Below are 27,510 nucleotides of genomic sequence, written 5' to 3'. Positions count from 1 at the left end.
ATGCCTATTTGGGGCAGTCACCAATGCAGAAATAAAGCATTTTATTACTTAAAATCGTCATTAGTGCAATAAGTCTTACTACACCAAATTTAATATATACATAAAAACAAAACATGTTTTGAGGTTTATTTTTTTAAATGAAAATAAAAATCAAACCACTCTGCTTGGTCCAAGCTAATCAAACCTCTAAAAAGGAACGATTGTCTACACATACAGTTTAAATACATTTTTATGACAAGCGCTTAAAATTGACTTTTCACAATGAAACACAGTTACAGAATTTTTCTTAAGATGCTGTTAGGTTTCCATTTCTCCTAGAAGACATTCCTTCCATGGACTGAGGATCACCTACATGAGTTGCAGTCTCTTCATCGTTATTATAGAGTTCATAGGGGGTTGTCAGAGAGCCATTCATTCCTCTGTCATTTTTATGTAGGGAGACGGGCAAATTTGCTAGAGTGAAGTTTACATCCTTAAAAGCATGCAATAAAAATATCCCCACTATTATAGTGAGAAAGCCACTAAATGTACCAATAATGTCATCAGCAGCCATGTGTTGCCACTCCTTAAATAGAATAGCAGAACAAGTTAAAACAGATGTTGTGAAGAATACGTAATAGATCGGTGTCACAATAGAAGTGTTGAATATATCCAGGGCCCGATTTAAATAGTTGATTTGTGTGCTAACACAGACAATAAGGCTTAGCAGCAGCATCCAGGCCAAAGGATGTCTCAGCACAGGTTTTCCAGCAAAAAGTTCTTTTATCGCAATGCCCAAGCCTTTTACGCAGGAAACGGACAAAGCTCCAATAACTGAGCAGATTGTTATATACACAAGAATGTTGCTTTGCCCATGCCGTGGTCCCACCACAAAGATCAGTATCAAGGATACAATGACTATGAGAGTTGCAAAGACCATAAAACCTATAACATTAAAATAGAAAATATATATTAGCAGCTGACTTCTTTAAACCAAAAACAACAACATGAACACCTTATCACTGCTGCCGCTGTAGTGCAATCATAGTATTAACGTGGTGTTGGAAGATTTCAAAGATGAAATATGGTACAAAAAGCTCAACCACGAATCTCTTGGGAGTACTCCTATGTCACTTCTACAATGCAGATCTCAGTATCTTGGGGATAAGTGCCTGCTGATTCTAACCTAAGGTTCTTAGAATAAACCCTACTGACTACATAAAGTTGCCTATGGGTCCATCAATCCTTGCAGTTAGTTAAACGTTTCCTCTCCTTTTGATCTGTAGTTCTCAAGTTTTTTAAACTAGGACCTACTTTAAGCTGATGCTACTTTGAGACCCACTTGAGAATTAACCACACTTGCTTTCCCTCTTCAAGACAAAATAAGAACCTCACATCAGTTAACAATGAAGAGCTTTATATTTTATCTTTAGTACTTATAAGCATACCATTACTGTGTGAATTATGCAGGAGCAAACCCAAGTTTGCCATCAACCTTCAAGAGCCTCCTTTGTTCCTGTCCTCACACCCTGCCTCCAAGAGGGCTGCAACCTACCTGGGTCTCAGCTGACACTCTGAGAACTGCTACATTAGATAAATGCTAGAATGATGGCAAGCGCTGAGCCTGCTGAATTCCAAAGCAGCATCTATGCCTACTTCTGAGTAATGGCAATGGAACTAAAGCTGAGGTGGGGACATAGGAAGGTACAAAAATATTGCCTTGCACTGTTAAGACAAAAGCCACTGGCAGGTCTGGTAGTTCTCTGAATAACTGAAATCCATACCCATATATTAATATTTTAAATGAGATGTGTAAGCTTACTTTGAGCTACAAAGATGGGATATGAATTTATAAATACAATGATCACATTCTCACCTGGATCACCTAGCTTGTGAGATATTTCATTCAAGGTTTCTACTTCCTCTTCTTGGGGTGCATGAATAACCATCACAGTGGAACCCGTAATACTTAGCAAACATCCAATTTTTCCATGTAGATTAAGTTTCTCATTTAAAAAGTATGATGAAAGAATGGCACTGAAACAGATGAAATATACATTTCAAGTCACACAGTATTCTAAGTTTGATTTTTTAGTGCAGTTCTAGCAGCCCCCTGGGCTAGGACAGGCACTTTATAATTTACTGATTTTTAACTTTCAAAGCAGATTTCTTCAAAAGGGAAGCTACTACAAGTCACAATTAGCAACATAACCACAAGGCCAATATAATTTACCAATTTTACCACTAAACCAACCAACCCCCTGCCACTAACTCATTCATAGTCAACTGTGAGAAGTACAAAAGAAGATAACGAAATTTGATACAAAAACCTAAAACATACTGACATGTCTACAGTTTCATACCAGGCAACTGAATAAAATGCAGACTTAGATTTTTTTTGTTCCAATTTTCTAAACATCAATCTTAATATGCATATATAGAGATATGTTCCCTATTGGTTTTGCTTATTGCAGAAATTATTTATGCATGATGCTATTGCGGCTTTTTAAATATACTAGGCAGCTTCCCCCTAACAGCAGTCCTGCCTGTCCTTGAGGTTCAACCACATTTCTTACCTTACAAGAACACTGAGCGCTCCTAATGGAGTGACCAGCGTAGCTGGTGCAAATGCATAGGCAGCAAAGTTTGCAACTTCTCCAGCTCCCACTGCAAGTTAAAAAGCAAAAAGGCAAGTCACAGACAAATAAAAGGAAATGAGCTGACCATGAGTTCCTGTAGATAAAACCAGAATATATACATAGTATTCATTAAGAAGGAAATCTAATCTCACTCTAGGCTACTCTGTTTGAGCGCCCTCACAACTTTAAAATCTTTGATCATAATACTGTCTTCATTGATTTGAGTAACATTAACCATGGCAGGTAGAAAATAGATTCCAATATGAAAGAAACATTTTCTCAGTTCTCTTGTATAATTATTATCTAGATATTGATGCAAAAACTAACAGTAAAAAGAAGACAGAAACCAATAATCTTTTGTAACAGAATGAAACCCAAACTTTAGACAGCCACATGAGGAAGGAAAATCCTAAGAGGCTTTTACCCTGCTTCACAGATGCTTCAATCTTTTCATCCTTTCCAGCATGGAAACCATTTATTCCTAGGCGTTGTAGGGATTGTTCTTTTCCCACAATGATTGCACTTATAACACACTTTTCATTGATAATTCTCTATTATACTTTTTTGATCCAACAAAGGATAACTGCAAGGTTAAATCATGGATGTAGATCTTTCCTACCCCTTCCCAGCAATCCTGAGACCTGGAAAGCTGTGATGGAGGCTGCAGAATCTTCATGGACAAAACTACACAGCTTGGGGGGAAGAAGTGATGAGATGGAACCAAGCAAAACTGCCCCTATCTCCCCTCTTCTGCCACCATTCCACTGGTGCAAGAACAGCCAGCTTTCCCAATAGCTCCCCCACCCCAGTCCATGTGGCTCTTTGTTCACATGAGTTCAGCCTCCAGCATCAATGTTTTAAGCTTCTGGCTGCTGCAGGAAAGACCGGCATGAGCAAGAGTCTCCTGTTGGCCCTTCACTGGATAACACACTGTGATTATGAGGGAAACAACAGCCAATTTTAGCATCTACAGATACTTACTAGACAGCAGTCCAGCCCACCACAGCCATTCTTTAAGGTAAGCATGGCCACCTTGACCTGCATTTTTCAAGGAGAGAAACAAGAAAATTACTCCAGTAAATATTCCCTCAAGTCATGTTCACTCTTAAAAGAGAAATATGGGAATTAACTGAAAGCAATTTGCACTGTTTGATACCCAAGCAACAGAATGCTGGATATTACAAATACAGCCAACTACCCAATCTAGTTCTTTGGGGGGGGGGGTTGGGGGGGAGGGGGGGAGGGTCGTGCATGCATATTTGGAAGTCATGGTTGACCTTCTGGCTACCTCTAGTGGGGCTTGGATGTTCAGACAGCTGACTTACTATTGCCTGCCTCTGTATCCTAGCCCCAGTACTCCTTGGAGGTCTCCCATCCAAGTACTTGCCATGGCTGACCCTGCTTAGCTTTCAAGATCTGATGAGATCGGGTAGCCCTAACCTGGAGAGCCCAGGCAAGCCCAATCTAGTTAATGAAAGATGGCTTATGCCAAAACAGTCACTGAAAGATCACAAATGAGCTTTTATACACACATACTGAGTATGGAGTATTCTTTGTACTGGCAAACAAATATATTTCAAAACTGAAATATGAGATGTACACTACACATTTTCATACCACTATGGAAGACATCAAATTCAAATACCAATTAGCTGAAAATTGAAAAAAACCTTCTGTATCTTTTTTCTTTCAAACTGAAGCAAAACACTTCTTAACACTGTGTTTTAAATATTACAGCCAGTTCATTCTATCATCAATTTCTATCCAAAATTCAAGAGTGGTTAATGATAGCACTGCAGGTGCATCTGACTGGATCAAGAAACATCTGGTGCTGGAAAAAACACTTTCGCCAAGACCATTCTTTCAGACACTGAGGAAGCAGTTTTTGGCTGCTATGAAATGTGGCATGATGCTTCTTCTACGATGTCAAGGTGTGTGAATTTTCAAATCTTTGTATATCCATGCTTTTAAAGAAGAATTGGAAGTGGTAACACTCAGGGCCCAGCTTCCTTGGGGCTTTTCCAGGAAGAGGATTTTTCTTGTCTCTGTAGAAAGATCATCTTGCACCATAAACTTGCTTCAGAGGCCTAGTCCACTGCATCCCAGAATACCTCCAACATGGGAAAGGCTAGGGTTTCTACAACTAGGCTGTATTCCTTCAAGCAGACCCTTTTCAGAATTCTTTGACAAGGTCCTCAAGAGTATGTGGGCTTCCCTAAGGGAAGGGAAGGGAAGGTGCCTGATTTCTGGTGCTAAAAGAATGTACTCTTTTCTCCTACACCATGACAGTGCTTTCCAGAGCTTCTGGGAGAGGAACTCCTGCAAAATCCTTTTCCTGATTTGGTTTAATTTAGGCAGGTTCATCTAAAAATTAAGCATTCTCAGCAGACACCAACAGCTTTTGTACTATGCAGTTCTTGAGCTAGTCCTTAGCTGCCAGCATTGTGACCTGCTGCAACCTGTGTCTGAAGCACTGCAAGATGGATCACTTTTCCAAAACTAACCTCTCCACTGTTCCCTATCCAGGGGAGAAACATTTTTGGCAACAAGGCAATTGATGCCCTTATGAAGGTGGCAGTGCCCTATTCTTCCAAGGACAACAGATCCTTTTGTAAAAGAATCTAATTCAGCAGACTTCACATAAAAATTAAAAAGGTAACTCAAGCCAAAGTATTTACCTGCTCTCATGGAACCTTTTCTGGCCAGTCGAAGGAGTCCTTTCTTCTTCAGGATGAAACTCCCACCAATGAAAAGGCTGGAGCTCATTGCCAATACCAGACCAATGTAGAAATCATGTTTTCCACTACTCTGAATCATTTCGTTAGTTGCTGAGGCATTCCAAAGTATCACATTGATTATGGAACAAAGCTGCTGCTGGTACTGAAGACAAGGGGATGCTAAACTGAAACCTAAACAAATAAAATTCAAGGTTACATTTAGGCTTATCAGTCAGTCAGTCAAAAATTTATTGTATACAGCCATTGGTCGTTACAAAACAAAACCTGAACAACAAAGTTTCAAATTAGCACCTTAAAATTTCCCCAGAAAGACGAACCTCAAGAAGTTACAGCATTTGAAATTACTCTTGCTCTTATCTTCTTAGCTGCAAGGGCAAACAAAGAGACTCTATAGGACACATGAGCATCATTGTCAAATAACAGAAATATAATCTTTTCAGTTTCTGAACATGCTTTTAAGGAGGTTAGTACTTCACACAGAAATTTAATTCTGGGGGCATTGTAGAGTAGACAGGACAGAATATAATGGGGGAGGTCCTCTATCATAGGTAAACCACAAATGCAAAAACATTGTTCTGTTGGGATGTGGGAATATCAACCAGTTAACAGTTGTTTGCATAGTCTCAAAGCGGAGAGCTGTGAAGGATGTTCTGATGTTAAATCTGGAGATATTAACCAGATATGGGGATCTCAGATGATCCGATTTCATTAGTCTGAACCAAGGGACTACTTTAAATTTTAGGATTAGAGAATGATCTAGCAACGCATCTGAAAAATATATCCAATCTCTAAGTTGAGAATAGTCATTTTGGGCCCCTAGGAGATCATCAGGAATAGAATAACTCTGGATAACGTTTCTGAAGTATTTAGAACGCCTGTGATCTTTTGATAGTAGAAAATTAAATGAATGGTAATTAAGGAAAGTATGATAAGAGGATTTACTTTTTCCCCAATGTTTTATTATAGCTAGGTGTATCCGTGCTCTTATGGAAGGGAGTCCTGTTTCAGCCCTCATCAAGGCAGCAGGAGAGCCCCTAGGAAGAGCAAGAATTCATCTTAGGAACTGATTCTGGATTACCTCCAGACTGGATAAAGTGTTCTCATTCCACCCCCATATTTTGACACCGTACAAAAGATGTAGTAGAACCTTGCTTTTAAATAATTTTAGTGCTAGATCTATCAAGTGTCTACCCTTCGTATGAAAAAAGTGGAGAACTGATCCAACAATCCTCAGTGCTGAGGATTTTACCGATGCCAGGTGGGCATTCCAATTCAGGGTCTCCTTAAAGGTTACCCCCAGGAGCTGCATTGGTTGATTGGATTGCCCACTATACTCCAGCAGAAGATTTTGGGCTTTTTTCTGAAGACCATGACTTTAGTCTTTGCATGGTTGATATTCAGGGCTTCATCATTACAGTAGGGCCCTAGACATTGTAATAGCCTTCTCAGACCTATTTCAGTCAAGGATATTATGGACATATCATCTGCGTAAAGAAAGATCGAAACTTTCTGCTGTCCTAAGTGAACTGGGGAGCTGGCAGGCTCTCTGTGATGTCATTTATGTATAGATTAAACAGTAAGGGAGCCATCACACATCCCTGCTTGACTTCCTTACAGATAGGAATTTTGTTAGTCAGGGAACCTGAAGTGCCCACCCTAATTTGTGCAGAGGTGTTACTGTGAAGCTCGTGGAGCAGGAATAATAGACGCTTATCAATGTTAGTGAACTTAGACCAAAAGCGGGACCTATCAATGGAATCAAACACAGCAGTCACGTCCACAAATGCTACATATAGTGTCTTTGTGGGCCCATTTATGCCTGAATAGGCCAGCTGGGAGAGAGTTTCACAGTGGGTGATAGTCCGAGGCCTTTTCTAAATCCTGCTTGTGCGGGATGAAGGATTTGCTCCTCGGTCACCCAATCCTCAAGTTTTGATAGATGTTTGCTATAAAGCTTTGCTGCAATATTAAGTAAGCTTATAGGTCTGTAATTTTGCGGATCTAGTTTATTGCCTTTTTTTCTGAATGGGCACTACAATATTCAGTTTCCAAATGGGAGGAATTGCCCCTGTAGTGTTAATCTGGGAAAAGACTGGCCAGAATTTGGGCCCACTAGTTAGGAAAGGCCTTATATAACTCAGGGGGTAGCATGTCCTCTCTGGGGGATTTTCCGGAGGCCAGTGAGGCTATTAGCCCTCTTACCTCTGATTCAGAGACTGGTGGCCAAGTTGGCAAGTCCTTACAATCTAGGGAGATCTCCAGTGAAGGATTATTGTTCTCTCCCGTAAGGGAGAGATGAGGCCCAAAACGCTTTATAAATTGACCAAGATTAATTTTTAAATGATTATTTTCTGTGACCAAATGCAAAGATATGAATCAGGGGCTTCATTTTTGATAGCTTGTTGCCATGGTCAGGTACACTCTCCTATAGTAGTGGTTTAATTGTGTACCATTTTTGCTTGGTCAGAAAAATCAGAAGCCAGCAGTGATGTAATAGTACAATTTTACAGGTTAACATACTTTATTCCTTTTATGTTGTTAAAGCAGAAAAAATAATGTTAGGCTTGGTAAGTATTGCATATATTTCCATTTTCTTCATCATTTCTATTTCCTCCCCCCCCCCCACAACAAACTGAAAAAGATGTTTTTTCCATGGATTCAAAATTATCAGAAATTCTCTCTCTAATGGTGCCCCCATGAACAACATGAAACTGAACTATGTAACTGGATTTCATACCTTCATGTTACTGATTACAACTTGTTCAACTCAGTATGTGTAAGAAAACTGCAGTTCAAAACCTACAATCTTGTTCTCAAATTTCCTTCTTTTACAACTAAGTATCATACAACACCTAAACTCAATTTTCAATAACATTTGGTACCTTAAAGCACTATCCTCATAATAGCCGAAGTGTACATTTATCACTGAACTTTGTCTATGTCCCTATTACAATGAATCAGTCACTGATTCACTGCTTGGATTGGGCAACGCCCAGCATCTAAAATCCTATGAACTGCGCTAAAACAGTTTTCTTTGCAATACTAAAGAAACAAATGTCTCATCTATTGTTGCTACAGTTCATTCCAGAGCTTAATTTCTAAATGCTTGGGGCATGCCTAGAAATTGATACGTGGCATTCCCTAGTGATACTTGCACAATAAGAATTTTTTTAAAAATAACAAAGGTGAGCAAGTTTCTTGCAGATTATTTCATCAGCAGCACCACACAGGACACAACAAGAACTTGCTTGCCTGTGCAGGAAGACCATAGTGACATCTTTGCATGACTAAGTAAGACAACATAATAGCACACCAAATTTTACTGCCCAGATACATGAAGTCATTTGTCTTTTTTATATTATGTTTCTAACATCTGTAACTATTAGAATGAAAAACTGACTGTATTTTTGTATTAAGCTACCAGGATATTTTGTTCACCTATATACCAAGTATCTCAAACTCATATGTCATGTGAGCCACATATAGTGGGATTTAATGTTCTGTTGTCTGTCTCAATGAAACATATACCAGGGGTGGCCAAACTTGCTTAACGTAAGAGCCACACAGAATAAATATCAGATGTTTGAGAGCTACAAGACATGAATGTCAGATGTCTGAAGGAAGGAAGGAAGGAAGGAAGGAAGGAAGGAAGGAAGGAAGGAAGGAAGGAAGGAAAGAAGGAAGGAAGGAAGGAAGGAAGGAAGGAAGGAAGGAAGGAAGGAAGGAAGGAAGGAAGGAAGGAAGGAAGGAAGGAAGGAAGGGGGGGGGAGGGAGGGAGGGAGGGAGGGGAGAGAAGAGGTGGAAAGAATGCAAATTTAACTTTAACATTCTCCAAGCTGCCAGCTGGCTTGGCTTGGAGAAGTGATTTAAAGAGAAAAATACTTTCTCTCTAAGCTAGCTGATGGGGCAGTGGGGGCTTCAAGAGCTACACAATATATGTGGAAGAGCCACATGTGGCTCCTGAGCCACAGTTTGGCCACCCCTGTTATATACTTATGCCTATAAGCCATTAGTATGCAATTCAAAAGACAGCATAGACCAGGGGTGTCAAACATACAGCTTGCCGTTTTTATCTAGCCTGTGAGCAACTGATGCAAAGGAGGGAAGGCATGATGTGGCTGAGAGTGGGGGGAAAGCAGGCGCATGTGGTTGCAGCTGTCAAGAAACAGAAAGGAAATACCTAAGGTGTGGGCCTGGGGTAAAAATAATATGGGAGAGAATGGCAGCAAAGGTGGGGGAAAGGAGGTGCATTTTTCCCTTCCACCTCCTCCAACTAGAGCTCAATGAGCGCTGGCGAAGCCACTACATGGAGGGTGGGGCAAAGCTGAACAGTCAGCACTGCCACAACCCGCTTCATATCTTTTCAAATGGGGACCATGGGGGTTGGCAAGAGCAAGCACATGGAGCATCAACAAAGGGATAGGAGTACTAGTAGTAGTACTAGTATTACTCCAAGAAAGGAGGAGTACTAGTGCGTGGATTGGAAGGCAACTAGGCTGTCTTATGCACACTGCTGAGGTGAAAGATGTCTTGGCCTCAGAAGCAAAGGGAGGAGTGAAGGGGGAAAAAGGTGCTTCTGTTGCCACCATACATCTGAATAGCTGTGGAGCTGGGAGGCGGAATGAGTACTGGGTGGGGAAAGGTGACCTCCCTTCTCCCCCTCACCTGTTCTCAGCCTGTGAGGAAAAAGGGGTAATGGGATGGCAAAAAGTGCCCCCTGCAGGTTTCAGTTGGGCCTTCCTGTCAGCTTCACAACTCCTGTGGAAAATGCAGGAGGGATGAGAACTGGGGTGGAGGGATCTGGGAAAGCCAGATTCAGATCCCTCCCCTCCTCTTATGCCAGGACCTTGTCATCTGAGTCATGCAGAGCTGGTCACAGCCTAGCCCAACTCACAGGGTTATTGTTGATGAGGGGGATGGGGCCATAGTGTGCCTCCTTGAGATCTTCAGAGGTAGGATGGGGGAAGAGAAGAAACAAGACCAAGAGATGGATCGTAGCCATCCTTGACTGCTGAGGCTGGGTGTATGGATGGTGCTGAAAAACTACCTTATTTATGAGGAAGATTACTCTTTTAATAAAAGTGCTATATATACAAAAAGTACGGTAACTAATTGATATGGAAATGTAAGATACTGTCCCTTTTATGCTATCCCTTGGGAGCGAAACCTAGTTTGTATATAATTAAATAAATCTATTGAGGCATTTGTGGGTTCCCCAGTAAATCTTCCACGACTGCTGTTGGCATTGACTGGAATCATAAGGAGGTAAAGTTTGCTCTAAGAACATGATTAGAAATGTTAGCTAAGTATGGAGATCTTATGTGTTCCAGTAAATCAACTGCTTTCACTGCTAGGAATCAATTGCTTTTGTTTGTATTTTGAATAAAAATTAATTTCATCAATTCGATTTGCCTGTATTCTTATAAATCCCAGTACCTGGCATTACGTTTTATTGCACACATAGCCTGGCCAAACAAAATGACATTTATGTCAGATCCAGCCCTCTTAACAAATGAGTTTGACACCTCTGGCTCAATAGATCCAAGTAGCCAGCCGTGTTGGTCTGAAGTAGTAGAACAAAATAGGAGTCAAGTGCACCTTTAAGACCAACTTAGTTGTATTCAGAACGTAAGCTTTCGTGTGCATGCACACTTTTTCATACAAGGAATGAGGTACAGTAAGCAGAGACACATATAGCTGGTAGGGTTTGGAATGCCAAGTGGTACAAAGTTAAAATATGGATTCTGTTTGAAGACCCTATGCCGCCAGTGCTCTCAGTTATGTTCGTGATACTACAGATTTTCTGAGGAAAAGACAATCTTTGTACAACTTTCCAGAGAACACTATCTTAGCCACCATGGATGTAGAATCTTTATATAACAACATCCCACATCAAAATGGATTACAAACTGTAATATAATCTGATAAAAACACAGCTGACTTTGCTACAAAACTGTGCCATTTTGTTCTCACCCATAACTACTTTAGATTTGGCAGTGAACTTTTCCTACAGATCAATGGTACAGCCACCCGTATGGCCCCACAATATGCTAAACGTCTTTATGGCTGACTTGGAGCGACACTTCCTAGAATCCCACTCCTACCTACCTTATACCTGCGTTACATTGATGACATTTTTATGGTCTGGACACATGATAAAGAAGCCCTGGATACATTCCACCAGGCATTCAATGACTTTCACCCCACCATCAACCTGACAATGAACTAGTCTACGCAAGAAATACATTTTCTGGACACCACTGTTAAAATACACAATGGATGCATTGACACTACCTTATACTGGAAACCTACTGACCAACAAACATACCAGTGACAGCTCTCTTTCAAAAGTACTGGGTGGTAAACCTTTTCTTGCACACAGCCCCCTAATCTGAAACAACTCCTCACTCACAACAATACAACATCTCATCTGAGCATGGACACTGGTACCAGAGCTTGCAATAAACCCAAGTGCCAACTTTGCTGCCACATACACCAGACAACACAATCACTGGGCCTAACAGCATTAACTACACCATCCCAGGCTCATTTACTTGTTCATCTTCCAACTTTATATATATGCCATTAAATGCCAACAATGCCCTTCAGTTCTCTACATAGAGCAAACAGGACAAACCCTCCACCAAAGGATAAATGGACACAAATCGGACATCAGGAAGTACAGAACTGAGAAACCTGTGGGGGAACACTTTAACTTTCCAAAGCATTCAATGGGTGACCTCAAAGTAGCTGTTTTACTACAAAGGAACTTCAAGAACAGAATGGAGAAATTGCTGAATTACAAATTATTATGAAACTTGGAACAAACACTTCCTCAGGACTGAACAGGAATATTGGTTTTTTATCTCATTACAGATGCTAAACACACTCTCAGAGCTTTAAGAACAGAATGGAGAGGGGAATTCCTGAATTACAAACTATTATGAAACTTGGAACAAACACCTCCTCAGGACTGAACAGAAATGTTGTTTTGTTTTTTTATCTCATTACATATGCTAAACCCACTTTCACCAAGTATGGCGATATATCCACAGTATTCCAATGTATTTCTCTTTTAGGATAGTGTATCAGAATAATGCTTTTGTACTGACATACTCAAACAAGGGATATTGGCCGTTTATCTCATTACATATACTAAACCCATCTTCCACTATATTTTAATGTATTTTTTCCTAACAGCAAACAAGAATGATGTATATATTTATGTTACATGTTAAAAGGTAAATTAGCTGGACAGGAAAAACTTCTGGGAAAGAAATGCCTTCTTTTTGACCCAGGTTTATTAGCAATAGAATAATTAACAGGCATTCTCACATTCTGACATGTTACTGTTTTATGGTTTCCCGCGCTAATGCAACACAGATCAAAAGTTTTCTGAATTTGTTAATTTTACTATTCTGCTATTGTTTTTTAACTTTGTACCACTTGGCATTCCAAACCCCACTAGCTGTATGTGTCTCTGCTTACTGTACCTCATTCCTCATCTGAAGAAGTGTGCATGCACACGAAAGCTTACATTCTGAATACAACTAAATTGGTCTTAAAGGAGCAACTTGACTCCTATTTTGTTCTATCTCTGGCTCAAGACATTTTTCAGGGCAATGTCATAGAACAGTACATGTAATAGTTATACTGTATTACTGGAAGGGTTGAAGCAAGAATGTCCTGTAAAACCATTCACCACTGAATTCCTGCCTGCAATGAAGGGAGGAACCAGTAACTATCTTCTACTCTCAGCTGGCAGAAGTGTGCTTTTGCAGAAATAAGCTTTCCAACACATCAATATTTTGCTGAGTTAAAAAGATAGATGCCATAAAGAACAGGACATTTAGGCAGACCCCATAAAACAAAATCACCTTACCACATGAGTGAGTGAAAGGGTGATTTGTCACAATCTACTAGTAGTTCCCAGGGTCAGCCATAACAGATCTCTGAAGTTCCATATTCAGAAACTATAGAGGATCTTCAGTGCTAGCACTCCCAATTAAAATATAGCTCTAGGGATAAACCTAGCTGCCGCCTCCCTTCTGTTTCCTGCCAGTTACCACTCTATTAGGGCTGGTTCTCCATTATTTTGACAACTAGTTTAGCTGTACATACTGCAACTGCTTCTCTCTTGTAAAGTCATAAATAATGGTAATTTTTTGTTTACAAATGAAGGTACAATCACTTCTCAGCCTCAGTGTCTACCACTTATTAAACAATATATTAACTTTAGCTGCTGTATATTTTCCGGGCTGTATGGCCATGGCACAGCCCGGAAAATCTACAACAACTAACGAACTCCGGCTGTGAAACCCTTCGACAATATATTAACTGGTTGTCCACAACCAGGCCTTTGTGTAATATTTTTAGGGCTGGTGCTGGGATTCCCGATATGTAATGACTCAGATGTGAACTGTGAGGCAACACAGGTGCACATGGATGGCTTAAATGAGTAGCAGATCTTTATGACTGGCCTGTACCCTGGGAGGAGCCATTTTGTAACCAGCTACAGCAGGGGAATCCCAAAACTAGCAAACTCAGTTAATCTCTCAAAGCTGAAGTCTGCCCATCCCCATCTTACAGCAATGCAAAAGCCCTTTGTTATAGGCAGAAATAACAAATTGGAAATGGTTTCTCCATTTTAATATGTTTGATCCTTATAGGAGGGGGAAAGAGAGTGAAATTATCCTGGCCCTTATAGGCTTACTATAAATATGAACAAATGAATCCCAATGGGATATTCAGGAACTGATGCCAGTTGTACAACTAGTCTTGAGATGTCAGTACTGAGTATAAACCTTACAATAAATTTAATTGAAAATTGCTAGTCTTGCATGGTACAAATTGGTGTTTGCTCAGATGGTAAACTTGTCTAAATAAGATTCCCAGTGCTCAAGGGAAATCTGATTTCCCTAAGGAAGCAGCCATGTGGAGGATTCCCTCCACCCAGTGGCAGCCACTTGTGCTTCGTTGGGTTGGTACCCTGTTGAACAGAGAGGCTCAGGGAAGGCAGCCCTCCCCCCCCCCAGCTATTAATCCACTGACACATTCCTGGTGAATGTAACAGCTAACCTGCCCCTAAAACTAATTTAGAAAGAACACTTCTACTAGACAGCATTTGATTGTTTTCATTAATCACATTTTGTTACATTATTTCTCTCATTCTCTAATATCGGTTAAATAAAAGAAGCTTCTTCCTCTCTCCTTCCCATTTTCCTCCAAATATCACTTGAACTTCCTGCGTACACAAAACTTTATTATTACCCACTTTTTTCTTTAGGGCAGATCCAAAGCCGCTTACATCATTCTCCTCCATTTTATCCTCACAACCACCATGTGAGCAGGTTAGGATGAGACCATTTGACTGGCCCAAGGTCACACTCAGTAGCTTCCAAGGCAAAGTGGAGATTTAAACCTGGGTCCCCCAGATCCTAGTCTGACATTCTAACCACGAAAGAAGAAGAATTGCAAATTTATACCCCGCCCTTCTCTCTGAATCAAAGGCTCAGAGCGGCTTACAATTTCCTATATCTTCTCCCCCCATAACAGAGGTGGGTGGGGCTGAGAGGGCTCTCACAGCAGCTGCCCTTTCAAGGACAACCTCTGCCAGAGCTATGGCTAACCCAAGCCCATTCCAGCAGGTGCAAGTGGAGGAGTGGGGAATCAAACCTGGTTCTCCCAGATAAGAGTCCACGCACTTAACCACTACACCAAACTAGCTCTCTTGGATCCCACATCAGGATACCACACTTGGATCCCACATCAGGGCTGGGAGAAGCTCAGTTCTGCCCTAGAGCTGGACTTCTGCCACCACAATTCTCAAAGGCTCATTTTGAAGCTTAGGCCTCGGGGGACCCAGAATTGGGTAGAAATGTGGCATTGAAATGTTTAAAATAAACATGAATAATTTTAAGCACCAGTTTCTTCCCCAGTAAAAGTATTCTCTTCAACTCTACACTTCAAATGAAAATAGTTTTATATTGAGAAAACTTTTTAATGCTACACTAAGAACTTGAAAAAGAAGACTTTCTACACGTCTTTAGAAAACACACAGCTTTAAGTTCAAAACTGTACAGTAATCACCAGCATCACTACAATCCATGCTACAGTAACCTGGAAACTAGACTACTGTAACATGATGGTCCTTGAGAACTATCTGGAAACTACAGTTGGTTCAAAATGGGGCTGCTCATCTTTTGACAAGGATAAAATACCTTAAAAACAAAATGCATATGCTTAAAACCTTGCACTAGTGACTTGTTTTTGGATCTGACTTAGGCTGCTTCTTTTAAAACTTTTACAGGCTTAACTGTCAACAGGCCCCTATGCGTAAACAGCCATCTCTCCAAGGTCAAACCTGTGAACTCCCTACAACTTCTTGCTACCTACTCTCATGTAGACATTAAACTTGACTGACTACTCTCATGTATCTATGCAAACTACCACTGCCTGACCTCAGATTTTTTTTTTTTTTTGCAAACCTAGAACAGTGAAATAGCCAGCTGGAGACTCTGCATTTCACCCCAGATTTTCTAGCTTTCCAAAAAAGCTGTAAAGAGAATTGTTCCAATAAGACTTTAATGCCATTAACTGAGTTTTTCATGAGTACATGTAATTACTTGTGTATCTGACAGAAATAAGCTTAATGATGTTTGTTGCTATTTGTGAGGATGTCGCTATTTTTAAACTGGCTTTAGTCAGTTTTTGACATTCATAGTTTTGTGAGTTGCCCTGGGTCTCCTTGGGGACCAGGGTGTGTTAGAAGTTTTTAAAAACCAAACAAGTATCACATTGAATAAAGGCTAGAACAAGGGTTTTCTTTATCTAAAAGTTGATATCAAACTGAGAGAAGAATTTCTATTTCTTTTTTAAAGAAACTCCCTTACCTTAGTGACATTTTTAGACATCTCTTCACACCATTTGTCTTCCATTTCACTAATGAAACAGACTACACTGAAAAAGAAAGAATGCTAACCTGAACCTTAGGCCAGTTTATCATGCATATATCTCACTTCATATTATTTCCTAATTTGTCTTTTCCCAGATCGTGTGCCTGACAGGAGTGTTTGCCAAAGCCTTTATTATCCTCTTGAGTACCATATAAATAACTACTAAGGCTATCAATTTTATCATACTTTTTTCTCCAGAACAGCAATGGTAACTTCAGGACAATAAGTATAACAGTATTCCATGTTATGTTACACTAAGATGCAAAGCATGCTTAAAATTCATTAAAAGCAGAGATTAGTAAAATATTGTACCTCTGTTGATATGTACATAGTCTATGATCAGAAAGATGTCTGGTTCCTTAATTTGGCTTTTTCCTCACTAACAAACTCCAAACAAATTTCACAGGGATAATAACTCAGCAGAACAACCTCCAGAATTAACATGCCTCCAGTAATATGCAGCAGTTTATCATTATACAGGAAAAATGATACGTTCTATGCCAACTGAATGGTACTCCAAAGTTCCAAACCATGGAACTAGTGTTTCACATATAGTGGTCACAGCAAAAATACAGTAAGATTCTAAATATTTCTACTAGAGGCATGAACTGGGGAAATGGTGGCTCGTGGTTTGTTTGATTGCCTGAACCAGGTTCACGGTTTGTTTGGCTTGGGAGATGTAGAACAGACCCCGTGTGAGTTAGAGTTACCAAACTCACCAGGAGTCTTCAGCAGGCTCTCCTCCATCTGCTGGTGAAGAATGGATTTGGAATGTCTGAGTTAAAGCTCCCCAAAGCAGGTGCCTCCAGGAAAGCTCAGCTTCAGCTCTCACAACAACTAAACCATCTCTCTTTGCGTTGCAAAGTGAAAGCAGCTGAGTCAGGGTGTTTGCTCCCATAGAGCATAATCGGAGCTCTGTTATTGGCTCCCAGAGCTGCCAGTCAAGCTATGGATCACCACTATGGGTATTTCTAGGGCTCTCCACAAGTCCACCCCCAGCACTGCCAAGGAATTGACTGAATCCTCACCAGGCTGTCTGGAAAAATGAATCAGAAAAACGAACCAAGCAAATCACCCAAGGAATGAAGCAGTTTGTGTTTGAACCAAAATCCAGCCTGGTTCAAAATCCAGTTTGTGTTTGAACCAAAATCCAGCATGGTTTTTTGGTTCATGCCCATCCCGTTTCTACTAGTTTGTTTCCAGAAGCATGACTTATAACTTTGTAGCACACACTTGTTCAGTCCTAATCACAACCTATTCCAGAAGCAAGTATTATACTACAAAGCTGCAGCTAATGCATGCAACTATTTGAATTTTCATATAAACTAAGGCCATTGGTCACAGACACATCTTTCTAAAGTGAATATCTAACCAAGCTGACTGACCCACAGGCCCTATCACTAGCTACAAATTTGACAGCAAGATTAATAGAATAATTGATCTCCTTTGGACAGGTATAGATTGCAGTCCCTGAGGCCACTGCATGCTTGTCCTTTCAAACCTTTCAATTTTTTTTTCAATGATGTCTGTGCAATCAGATGATAGGGGAAAACATTTAGTCACTGCTGTTTTGCAGGGTTTTTTTAAAAAAAAACTACAACAAAAAAATCTCAGGGATCATACATTATTCACAGGCATTCCACTTCCTACATCACAAAGTTTTATTTAAATTACTGCATGAAGTGTTTTGTCTTATTAAGAATAAAGATCACCTATGTGACACAATTTAATCTATATTAACATTTACTAAGTTTATTTATGTAGTGCAGAATCATTCTGTTATTAGGGGAATACTTGAACTGTTTTATTCCTGTACAGAAACATTCCCACTGAAACATGACCTTTTAATTTGAATACCGTATATGCTCAATATTTCTATTAATATTAATAAGCAAATATAAGACACATTTGTTCCCCAACTTGATTAAATACTTTCCAGCAACTATTTCAATTTTACAGAGCACAAAGTGAATTTGTTTTTCCTGCACAACTTTTTGTTCCCTGTTTAACTTTATTTACAAAGCATACATAAAGTTAAACAGCACTCCAACATCAAATATTTGCATATCTGTATGCAATAGCAGCATGCTGTCCCATTTTTGATGTGCAGTCAAAGCTGTTGGCATTTGTCATTCTTATGTGCTCTATTATGCCATAAAGATTTCTGAAACTGGAGGGATCCCTTTATCCTTGTTGGTCTTTTCCCTTCATTTACGTATCTGCACTTTAAAAAGTTTCCTAACTTTCATTAAGAGACACTGGATCCATGTAAGACACTTACCAATGCACAACTTTCCTGCTGCTCCCTCTCCCTAGCAATGCCAGAGATCCCTGAAGAGCTGATTCTGTAGGTTGTGGAACTCGTGCAAAGAAAAAGTTACCAGGTCCACAGACAGCATAATAAGGAGAGGATGCCAAGCGAGAATTTCCCCCACCTTGCTCTTGTGCTAGCTGTGCACCTGGCAGAAGAAAAAGATGAGAATTTTACAAAGTTCCCTTTGTTCAGTGCACTTCTGTGAGCCATGCAGCTTTCTGATCACAAAGGTCCCAGGACCTACAGCATCAGCTTTTCAGATGTGCCATAGGACTGCTAAGCAAAAGACACCCACATCTGTAAGCCCTTAGTTATTTTTTTAAAAATCCAATCCACTTAAATGTTACAAAAACACAAATGTTTGCTGTGGTGATATAATGTGAATTATAAAGGTAATTATTTAATTTTGTGACAGAGGGAGAACAATTAAGATCATAAATACAGGGAATGCCTTCCTCTACCTTGAACTTCTTAAATATTTCATTGTATCATTTATATTATATTACAACAAACAGTTTTATGTTTTAATAGCACATCAATGAAGCCAGCAAAGCATCAGTGGAAGGCACTTGCTGATATATCTTTTAAGTTAGCGTACTACAAGGTTAAGATTAAGGAATGTGTAAAGTGTGACATCACTTGTTATTTTAAAATATGACCTCTCAACAAATCACAGATTTCAAGTAGAACCCAGCAAGTAAAGAAATTTTCCAAACCAGGATCATATTTTATATGACCAGCTGCCATACAGTTGTGAAGGCATTGTGAATTCCTAAATCTCTCCTAATACTCTGAACCTCCAGTTTCCAAAAATAAATCAAATAACCAACATTGCTGTACAAAATCCATGAAGGTAATGTTAAGAACACTGGAGACCTAAACGTTCTTGTTAAACAAGCATCATAAGAAGACAGAATCTTCACATCTAATAGTTGCTTAATAACACTTTATCCTCCATCCCTCCCCTCCCTTTTTTTGTTGTTGCTGGATGACCTCATGGAGTTTTCAAAGCAAGAGATATGGTAGTTTGCCATTGCCTGCCTCTGCATAACAACCTTGGTATTCCTTGGCGGTCTCCCATCCAAATACTGACCAGGCCCAACCTTGCTGAGTGCTTCCAAGATCTGATGAGATCAAGCTAACCTGAGTGATCCAGGTAAGGGCTTCCTGTCCCTATCCAAAAGGTTTTCATTGAACCTATGAAAGTTTAATAAAAACAAAAGTAACTGCCACCAGCAACACATTCCACTCACAATCCTGCCTTCCAGAGAGTGCCTATTCCTTCATTTTATCTTTGGGATACTTGCAGCATATCTGCTTTATGCTTTATGGTTAGAGAAGGAGCACATCTTTCAACCACAGAGTAGCACAATGATATTACTTAAAAGCTGTATGTCTTTAAGTAACTTCCTGTAGGCATAGATTAGCTATTAGCTAGATTTCAGAAACTACAGAATAGTGAGGAAACAACATAACATCTTATGTTTTCAATACAGTATCTATCCAGATTAATTTATGAGCACTACACATACAGGTTGCAACTACCTATTCGTTGAAAAGACAAGGCAATAGGTAATTTATTTACACAAATACACTAAACATAGGCAAGTTGATTATGACAGTCCCTATTGGATAGCATTTTGCTTACATTTTTCATGACACAATATAACAGGAGTGGCCAACGGTTGTTCTCCAGATGTTTTTTGCCTACAACTCCCATCAGCCCCAACCAGCATGGCCACTGGCTGGGGCTGATGGGAGTTGTAGGCAAAAAACATCTGGAGAGCTACCGTTGGCCACCCCTGCACTATAATAATCGATGAATACATTAAGCTGCCTTATACTGAGAGTCATCAAACTTAATATTATCTACTCAGACTGCCAGCAGTTCTCCAGGGATCCTAGACAGAGGTCTTTCACATCACCTGCTGCCAGATTCTTTAACCAGAGATGACGGGCATTGAACCTGTGACCCTTCTACATGCCAAGCAGATGCTCTGCCACTAGGCCACAGTCCCTCCCCACTGTTTCAAGTGAAATAAACAATGGAGAAACAGCCAGGTAGGTAAGGATTTTTCTGACTGGCTAAGCAGTAAGCATTATTTTTACAACAAACAGTGTTCTATATTCTTCATTTGACAGCTTGGCTACTCCATGTTTACAATAAGTGTACATTCTACAGGAAAAGAAGCACAAAATTTTAAGCAGTGGGCAACACAAAGAAATTAATACATATTCCAACTAGTATCCAGAGACAACTATACTAGCAGCCAAACCAGAACAATCTATTTACATTCTCACTGTTTCTATTAATATCCCCTAGCTCAGCATTTGTATAGAACTATTGTGTACTTCAGCTGCATACAACTTCTGAGTTCATCCAAACAAAGCAACCTTTGTTTGATCATGCACATTATAGAAAGCCCTTTATGACTGCATCACATGACAGTTATGTAAAACCTAGCACAAAAATTCTGCTCTATTACAAGAATTTGTATAATGAACTGTTACCACTAGCTTCTAGCATTCCTTAAAAAAACAACAACAGTGAAGTCACAATACCATGGACAGCAAGAATACTGATGTATGCATAGGGGGTTTTTTTATATTAATGTGCTCAGAATGGTGGATAGATGACTAAGTGATTTATTTTCTACTTAAAATTTACATGAAGTATTCTTGAGAATGTCACCAAAGCAGAAGATGGGAATATATGCACTCCTGTAACAATGAAACTTTTCGGTTTCTAGTTTACAGCAAACAAACCACCATCTACATAATAGTAACTGGTTTTAATAAAAGGTATTATGTGGACTGTGATTTCCTTTTGGATTTTGAACCAGCATGGTTGTAAACAGCTTCAGTAAACCAGAAGCCTTCAAGCAACATTCAGCTTCCTGGAAATATTCAACTGTTAACTATACAAGAATTTGTTGACTTTTATTCTGCCTACTGGTCTACTGAGAATCCTACTAAAGTCTCTTCAACAGAGCTTAAGCCCAGGAAGGTGTTCTCAGGATGTGTTGTAAGCTATCATAGAATCAGTTTCAAGAGGCACCAAGACAGAACAGACTCTTCACTTGTATGACAGACTAAGCCACAGTCTAAATATGAAATAAATTCAAATTAATCTTTCCAGTTCTTTCAAATGTGGTTATAGGTAGAAGTTCCAACAAGAAGAGATCACAGTTAAATTAGATTCATCTGTGATGGTAAAGACTTCTTTCTTTTTAGGAACCACTGGCAGTGAGTATTGGGGACAATGTAATACTAGATGCTGGATGTACTAGAAGACTAATGTAAAAAACAAATGGATTGTATCCCTAGTAAAAACATGTTGTGAACCATTATGCTACCAAAAGACGGGAAGCACTGGATTTCAAAGGATTAGTCACAATCTTTAAACTAATTACTCCTGCATGCTACTACAAAAATTGGTGAAACTACTTTGAAACACTGAAGTAAACAAAGCCTAGTGTTATTTTTCCCTGCATGGAAAGTAGGAAGCCACCACATTTAAATGGAACATCCACATGACTTGCACTCATTCAATGCATGACTCACAGCATTTCAGGAGCTTACTCCTTTAAAAAGGCCTTTAAATTAAACCTGTTTTAATTTGGTTCAAAGGAAGAGTAATGGAGTGACTGCTGGGAATATCTATATGCATAATCCCTTTGTTGCAACTATGGGTGTGTTATTTATTTATTAAATGGCAAAATTATACACAACATATAATGTAGAATATGTAACAGAGTTGATACAACAGGTATACAAACAAATTGAACAATCACTCTAAATACTAATATCTAAATTTTCAATCCATTCAATTGCAGCTGGGGAAAGTTCAAAGAACTTGGTCACATCTCCGAACATCACTCGCATTTCTGTGGCAGGTGAAAAATAGTTTGGCGGGCTGCACCACAGCTGCATTTGGGCCCTGGTATTTTGCCCCATTTAAGCAACAGTTCTGCACATCTGCCAAAACCTTTGTATTCTGTTAGTGGTCTTCCACACTTTACATGACAAATCAAATCCTGCGAGCTTCTCACTGATGTTTATCAAGGTATGGATATCGGGTGGAACTGAATTCATGTTCCTTAGATTGAAATTTTGTAACTGCAGGTTGCAGACCTTATTGATGGGTGTTGGGTCCTTAATCTGGGTAAACCCATGTCAACCATGTTCTCATGAACAGACAACTCCCTGTTTTTGATGATCCTTCTATATTTACAAAGAAGAGCATCCTATCTTCAGAGATACAGGGGAGCAACATAGCACAATGTAGGTAGCCAGTAGATTGGAGTGGGTTTAATACATCTGATGGTTCTCACTGTTGTATTAAGCTCCACCCTCAAAATGTTCCACCATCCCCACCTTTTTCAGACCTTTTCCTGCTTTTCCAGCAAAGCTAAAGGAAAATGACATGAAGAAGGGGTTACACAGCCATGAGGGGCTCCAGTGCAATTGCCTTTCTGAACATATGCCACAGAAAAAAAAACCAGGAGTAGGTAGGAAGGCAGTCAGGAATGAAAGGAACAGGAACCATGTGTGTATACACCATTCCCACACCAGAAGCAGTATGCTTTGGATGCTCCTGCGTTAATGCAGCCGAATTTCAATAAGCAGTTATTAGACCTGTGGTTAATATGCTAGTAGGGAAACTAAACTAGTCATGAATAAATATCAGACAGGTGTGAAAAGGGGAGGATATTTCTGAAAAGGCAGGACAAACATAAAATGGATTTCAGCTCTGCACATCCAGCTTCCTCAGCAAAGTTGCTTGAAGTTATGTAGAACAAAGGATGATACCATTTAATTATGCAAATAATATACCTTTCCACAAGGGTGGAAGGCACAAAGTGAGCCTCTAAGGTCTGATTCTTGTATACTCAAGGTTTATTTAATTAGAAGTAGGTACACAGAATATAACCAACAGACAGTCATTTGTTGCAAGGGCTGAATTACCATCATTAACGATAACTTTGTAATTTAATGTCAGAGACAAGATGAAATGATTCCAATATATGAGTAACCTCTCTGCCAAGATCTCCAAAGTAATGTAACTCTAAAATGAATACCAAACTGCACCCCATCAAAAATAAAAATTAAACACAACATCAAAACATAAGCTAAGTAATGAAACGAAGGGGCTACACAATATTGACCTGATAGCAGGGGTTGTGGGTTTTTAATGATTTCATTAACAGTTATTTCATTAACAAACAAACCAGCAAGGGGGGGGGGGGAGACAGCTCTGCTACTACTTATTGTTTTTATTTGGAGAGAAGGATGCTGTACCTAGAGAACAGCCTCGCCAAAAGGTTTGTCTAGCTGGAGTTGCCAGGGATTGAACCCAGGATCTTCTGTATACAAACCAGTTGCTAAACCTAAGCCTCATCCACAAGAAATTAATGATGCTTATTTCCTTTCATCCTCACAACAGCCCTGAGAGTTAGGTTAGGCTGGCACCAGTGCATTTCAGAGCTGAATGGAGATCTGAACCTGACTAGCCTTGGTCTAACTATATACCACCCTTCAATTTTTGATCTAGAAACGCACAGAGGGGCATTTGTAAAAAGCTTCTCTAAAATTACATTGGTCTTTTAAGCATCCTTGTTATAGTCTTGCCAAGGTCAGGAAGCACACATGGTTCTGGCCCTCCCTGTTTTATCCACACAACAGTCCACTAAGGTAGCACAGGACTGCCCCAAGGTCACCCAGTGAGCTTCGCAGCTGAGTGGGGAACCAAGCTGCTCCATAAAGCACTCCAACCAGCAACACCATAGGTCACACCCACTGCTAATTATGCACATTTCATAAGTAGGTAGGTAGATAGGTAGGTCGATCGATCGAACCTGGCAGCTGATAGGACTGTCCAAAATGTAACTAGTCCACCTTTATATGGAGACATGCACATAGGCAGGTTGGAACGAAGACTCTAAAGCAGGTATTAAAGGATAGGTAAAGTTTCCTCCTCTCCCTTTACAATTCATCTCAAAGGGGGACTGTTGCCCTTCCCTTTCTTTCCTGGCACATAGCCTTCGGCTGCTCTGTGCAGCACGCTACGGGCACTTTCTGTTAAGAAGCAGCAGCCAAGAAGAGCCGCTAGTCCGTAGGAGAAGAGTTCTGGGACGAAATGGCAAGAGGAAGCAGGCCAGCGTCGGCCGCGAGACAGGCAGGGACGGTCACCTTCACCCAGCCCTCCTTTGCCTTGGCCGGGGCGGGTGAGAAGCAGCAGGCAAAGGAGCGCCACTTCGGGCCTTCTCTCAGCTCCTTACCTGCAGCGCCGGTGCCTTCCGCTCACATTCCGGCCACCCAAAAAGGGAGCGCGGGCGGCGCGGCGACGAAGAGAGGGGGAGGGCGAGGGGGGGCAGGGGACGAGGAAGGCCCTTCCCAAGCACGCGCCGTCGCCATGGAGAGGCCCCTCGGATGGCTCGGCCGCTTCCTCTTTCTACTCGGCGCTGCTCGCCTCTCCAGCTCAGCCGCTGCTCCACCGCCGAGTCCCCACACCGCGCTCAGCTCTGGGCGGAACAGGCGGGGCGAAAGAGGCCGCAAGCACGCCGGCGGAAGCCGTTGCCTCGGGCGAGGACTGGGTCACGCAGTCGCCGAAGGCGGACTAAACCCGACCTTTTGCTTGGCAGCAGCACGGTGGGCACTTTCCGTCAGAGGTGTGTCACGGGATCATAGGTTATTGGAGCAAACCTAAATAGGTCTGCCTGGAAGCAAGGTTCATGTTATTCAATGGGACTTTGCTCCCAAGACAGTGTGTGCAGGATAGCAGCCTTTATAAGTGTCTAACCAGGTAATAGAAACGAAATCTCCTTACTGGGTTAGGCAACACAAACATGCTGTGCGATCCTTCACCTTGCTTTTAAACTGGAGGGATTTCAGAAGGTTCATAATTCCAGAAGGATGCTATGTGTGTCTGAGGAAGTCATTCGCGAAAGCTCCTTCTGAAATGTTGTCTTTCTATCGTGTTATCAGAGTCCCGTGTATTAGGGTTAGTTCCGATCATTCATGAAATAAACGGTACATGAGTGGCAAAAACATCTTTTTATTGTAGCAAAAGTTTAAAAGGACTAGAGCCCACTTCGCCAGATGAATGTGGCAGAGTCCCAAACCTGTCAGTACTTGTGCAAATTAAATGCACATTTGGCTTTAAAAAGGGTAATATTCAGAAACTAGTTGGGAGAACGTTCCAGTCCTCTGGGACACACTGTTGCTGATCTAAAAGTCACTGTTTTCCAACAAAAGAAAATTAAAAGGGGTTCATTAAGTACTATTTATAGGTGTTTTGTTTATTTAGTTTACATATTTATATCCTGCCTTATTTCTTTGGGCTCAAGGCAGCTATAGTTGTTAACTAATTTAATATAATTTAGGACCCATTATAAGAATTAATTCACTTAGCACAACTGTGAATGGTACTTTTCTTGATTAGATTTTAATTTTACATAATTAAACTGCATATTCAGGTTCTTTTTCTGTGGCTTTTCTCCTTGAATTGGTGCATTCCATTCCTCTTTTTAAAAAATGTGTGAATTTGGCTATAGGCTGAAACACAGTTTTTAGGCTTGAATATGAAAACCAGTCATATAACAAGAAGCTGTTCATGTTTACTCTTAAATGAGGCTTGATTTAAATGTGACACCAGCAGGGGAAAATAACAAATCCATGTGATGTTGCACACATCCAGTATGTTGTTTAAATGTCAGCCCCTAGGAAAGCAAGCCTGAGCAGGGGCAAAGGATGCTCCAAGGAAAGCATTCTTAGGAAAGTTTGCAGCATTAGAATGCCTAGGATAGGTGGGCCAGGCAGGCACTATACTAGCATTCTAATGTCTGCATAACAAGATTGTACTTATGTGGCCCATCTTAAATGAGATACTGGGTGAGATATTAACCAGTACTATATTGGTTGAGGCTGACACATCAGTGTGTAGTTCCAGTGAGATACAGTAATGAGAGAAGGCATTTTAGGAAAATGCATCCAGTTATTATAGATACACAAGGGAACCACGGTTGCTATTTTCTAGTTTTTCTTCCCTTTTCACTAAGGGAGCTCCAGGATGCGTTGGCTGGGTATCCCCCACCTCCACCATTGAGACTCCTATTATACTGCTTTCTCTCTGGTCAAAATCTAACTGAAATATGAGCTAACTGGTGAAATATGAGCCTGTAGTTTAGGCATCTGATAACAATGCAAGTTAGTAAAAAAAAACGGTATCCTAACTGGGTGTCAACGCTAGCTGCAAAGATAACTGGCAATTCTATGCGTGTCTACTTTGATACATGCATAGAATTATGTGTAAAACTGTTTAAATTGGGGGGGGGGGGGGGTTGTTGAGTCTGACTCTTTGCAACCTCATGGACCAAGTCACGCCAGGCCCTCCTGTCTTCCACCATCCTCCGAAGTCTGTCCAAATTCATGTAGTCACATCAGTAATGCTGTCCAGCCATCTCACCTTTTGCCATCTCCTTTTTTTGCCTTCTGTCTTTCCCAGCATCAGGGTGTTCTCCAGTAAGTGCTTCCTTCTCATTTGGGGGTTTGTTTTCAGGTAAGTGGTTAGAGCCCCATGGCGTAGAGTGTTAAAGCTGTAGTCCTAAGCTCTGCTCACGGAAGCTGGGTTTTTAGGTAGCCAGCTCAAGGTTGACTTAGCCTTCCATCCTTCCGAGGTCGGTAAAATGAGTATCCAGCTTGCTGGGGGGGCGGGGGAGGAGAAGTGTAGATAACTGGGGAAGGCAACAGCAAACCACCCTGTAAAAAGTCTGCTGTGAAAACGTTGTGAACGCAACGTCACCCCAGAGTCAGAAACGACTGGTGCTTGCACAAGGGGACCTTTCCTTTCAGGTAAATATGCATAGGGTTGACTCACAACATAA

The 27,510-nt window shown here is 40.6% G+C and overlaps 1 protein-coding gene across 1 annotated transcript; it reads right to left on the bottom strand.

Moving 5' to 3' along the window:
* Positions 1–24: 24 nt before the first annotated feature.
* On the bottom strand, positions 25–25,167 carry LOC132568256 (magnesium transporter NIPA2). Its single transcript, XM_060233883.1, has 6 exons — positions 24,907–25,167; positions 5,297–5,527; positions 3,600–3,656; positions 2,556–2,646; positions 1,856–2,016; positions 25–924 (listed from the first exon to the last, which is right to left on the bottom strand). The coding sequence occupies exons 2-6, from the start codon at positions 5,433–5,435 to the stop codon at positions 287–289; spliced, it is 1,086 nt and encodes a 361-aa protein (XP_060089866.1). The 5' UTR covers positions 5,436–5,527; positions 24,907–25,167; the 3' UTR covers positions 25–286.
* Positions 25,168–27,510: the final 2,343 nt, after the last annotated feature.

The sequence above is a fragment of the Heteronotia binoei genome, chromosome 3 (genome assembly GCF_032191835.1).
Source record: "Heteronotia binoei isolate CCM8104 ecotype False Entrance Well chromosome 3, APGP_CSIRO_Hbin_v1, whole genome shotgun sequence".
In the NCBI taxonomy this organism is placed as follows: Eukaryota; Metazoa; Chordata; class Lepidosauria; order Squamata; family Gekkonidae; genus Heteronotia; species Heteronotia binoei.
This window is presented reverse-complemented; position numbering and strand designations above follow the sequence as displayed.

Bases quoted from the DNA above. Each gene is read 5' to 3' on its own strand.
- LOC132568256 (XM_060233883.1), bottom strand. From the start codon at position 5,435: ATGATTCAGAGTAGTGGAAAACATGATTTCTACATTGGTCTGGTATTG. The intron at 3,657-5,296 runs GTAAATACTTTG...TGAAAAATGCAG, and splicing joins AAAAGGTTCCATGAGAGCAG to GTCAAGGTGGCCATGCTTAC. The intron at 925-1,855 runs GTGAGAATGTGA...TTAATGTTATAG, and splicing joins TCACAAGCTAGGTGATCCAG to GTTTTATGGTCTTTGCAACT.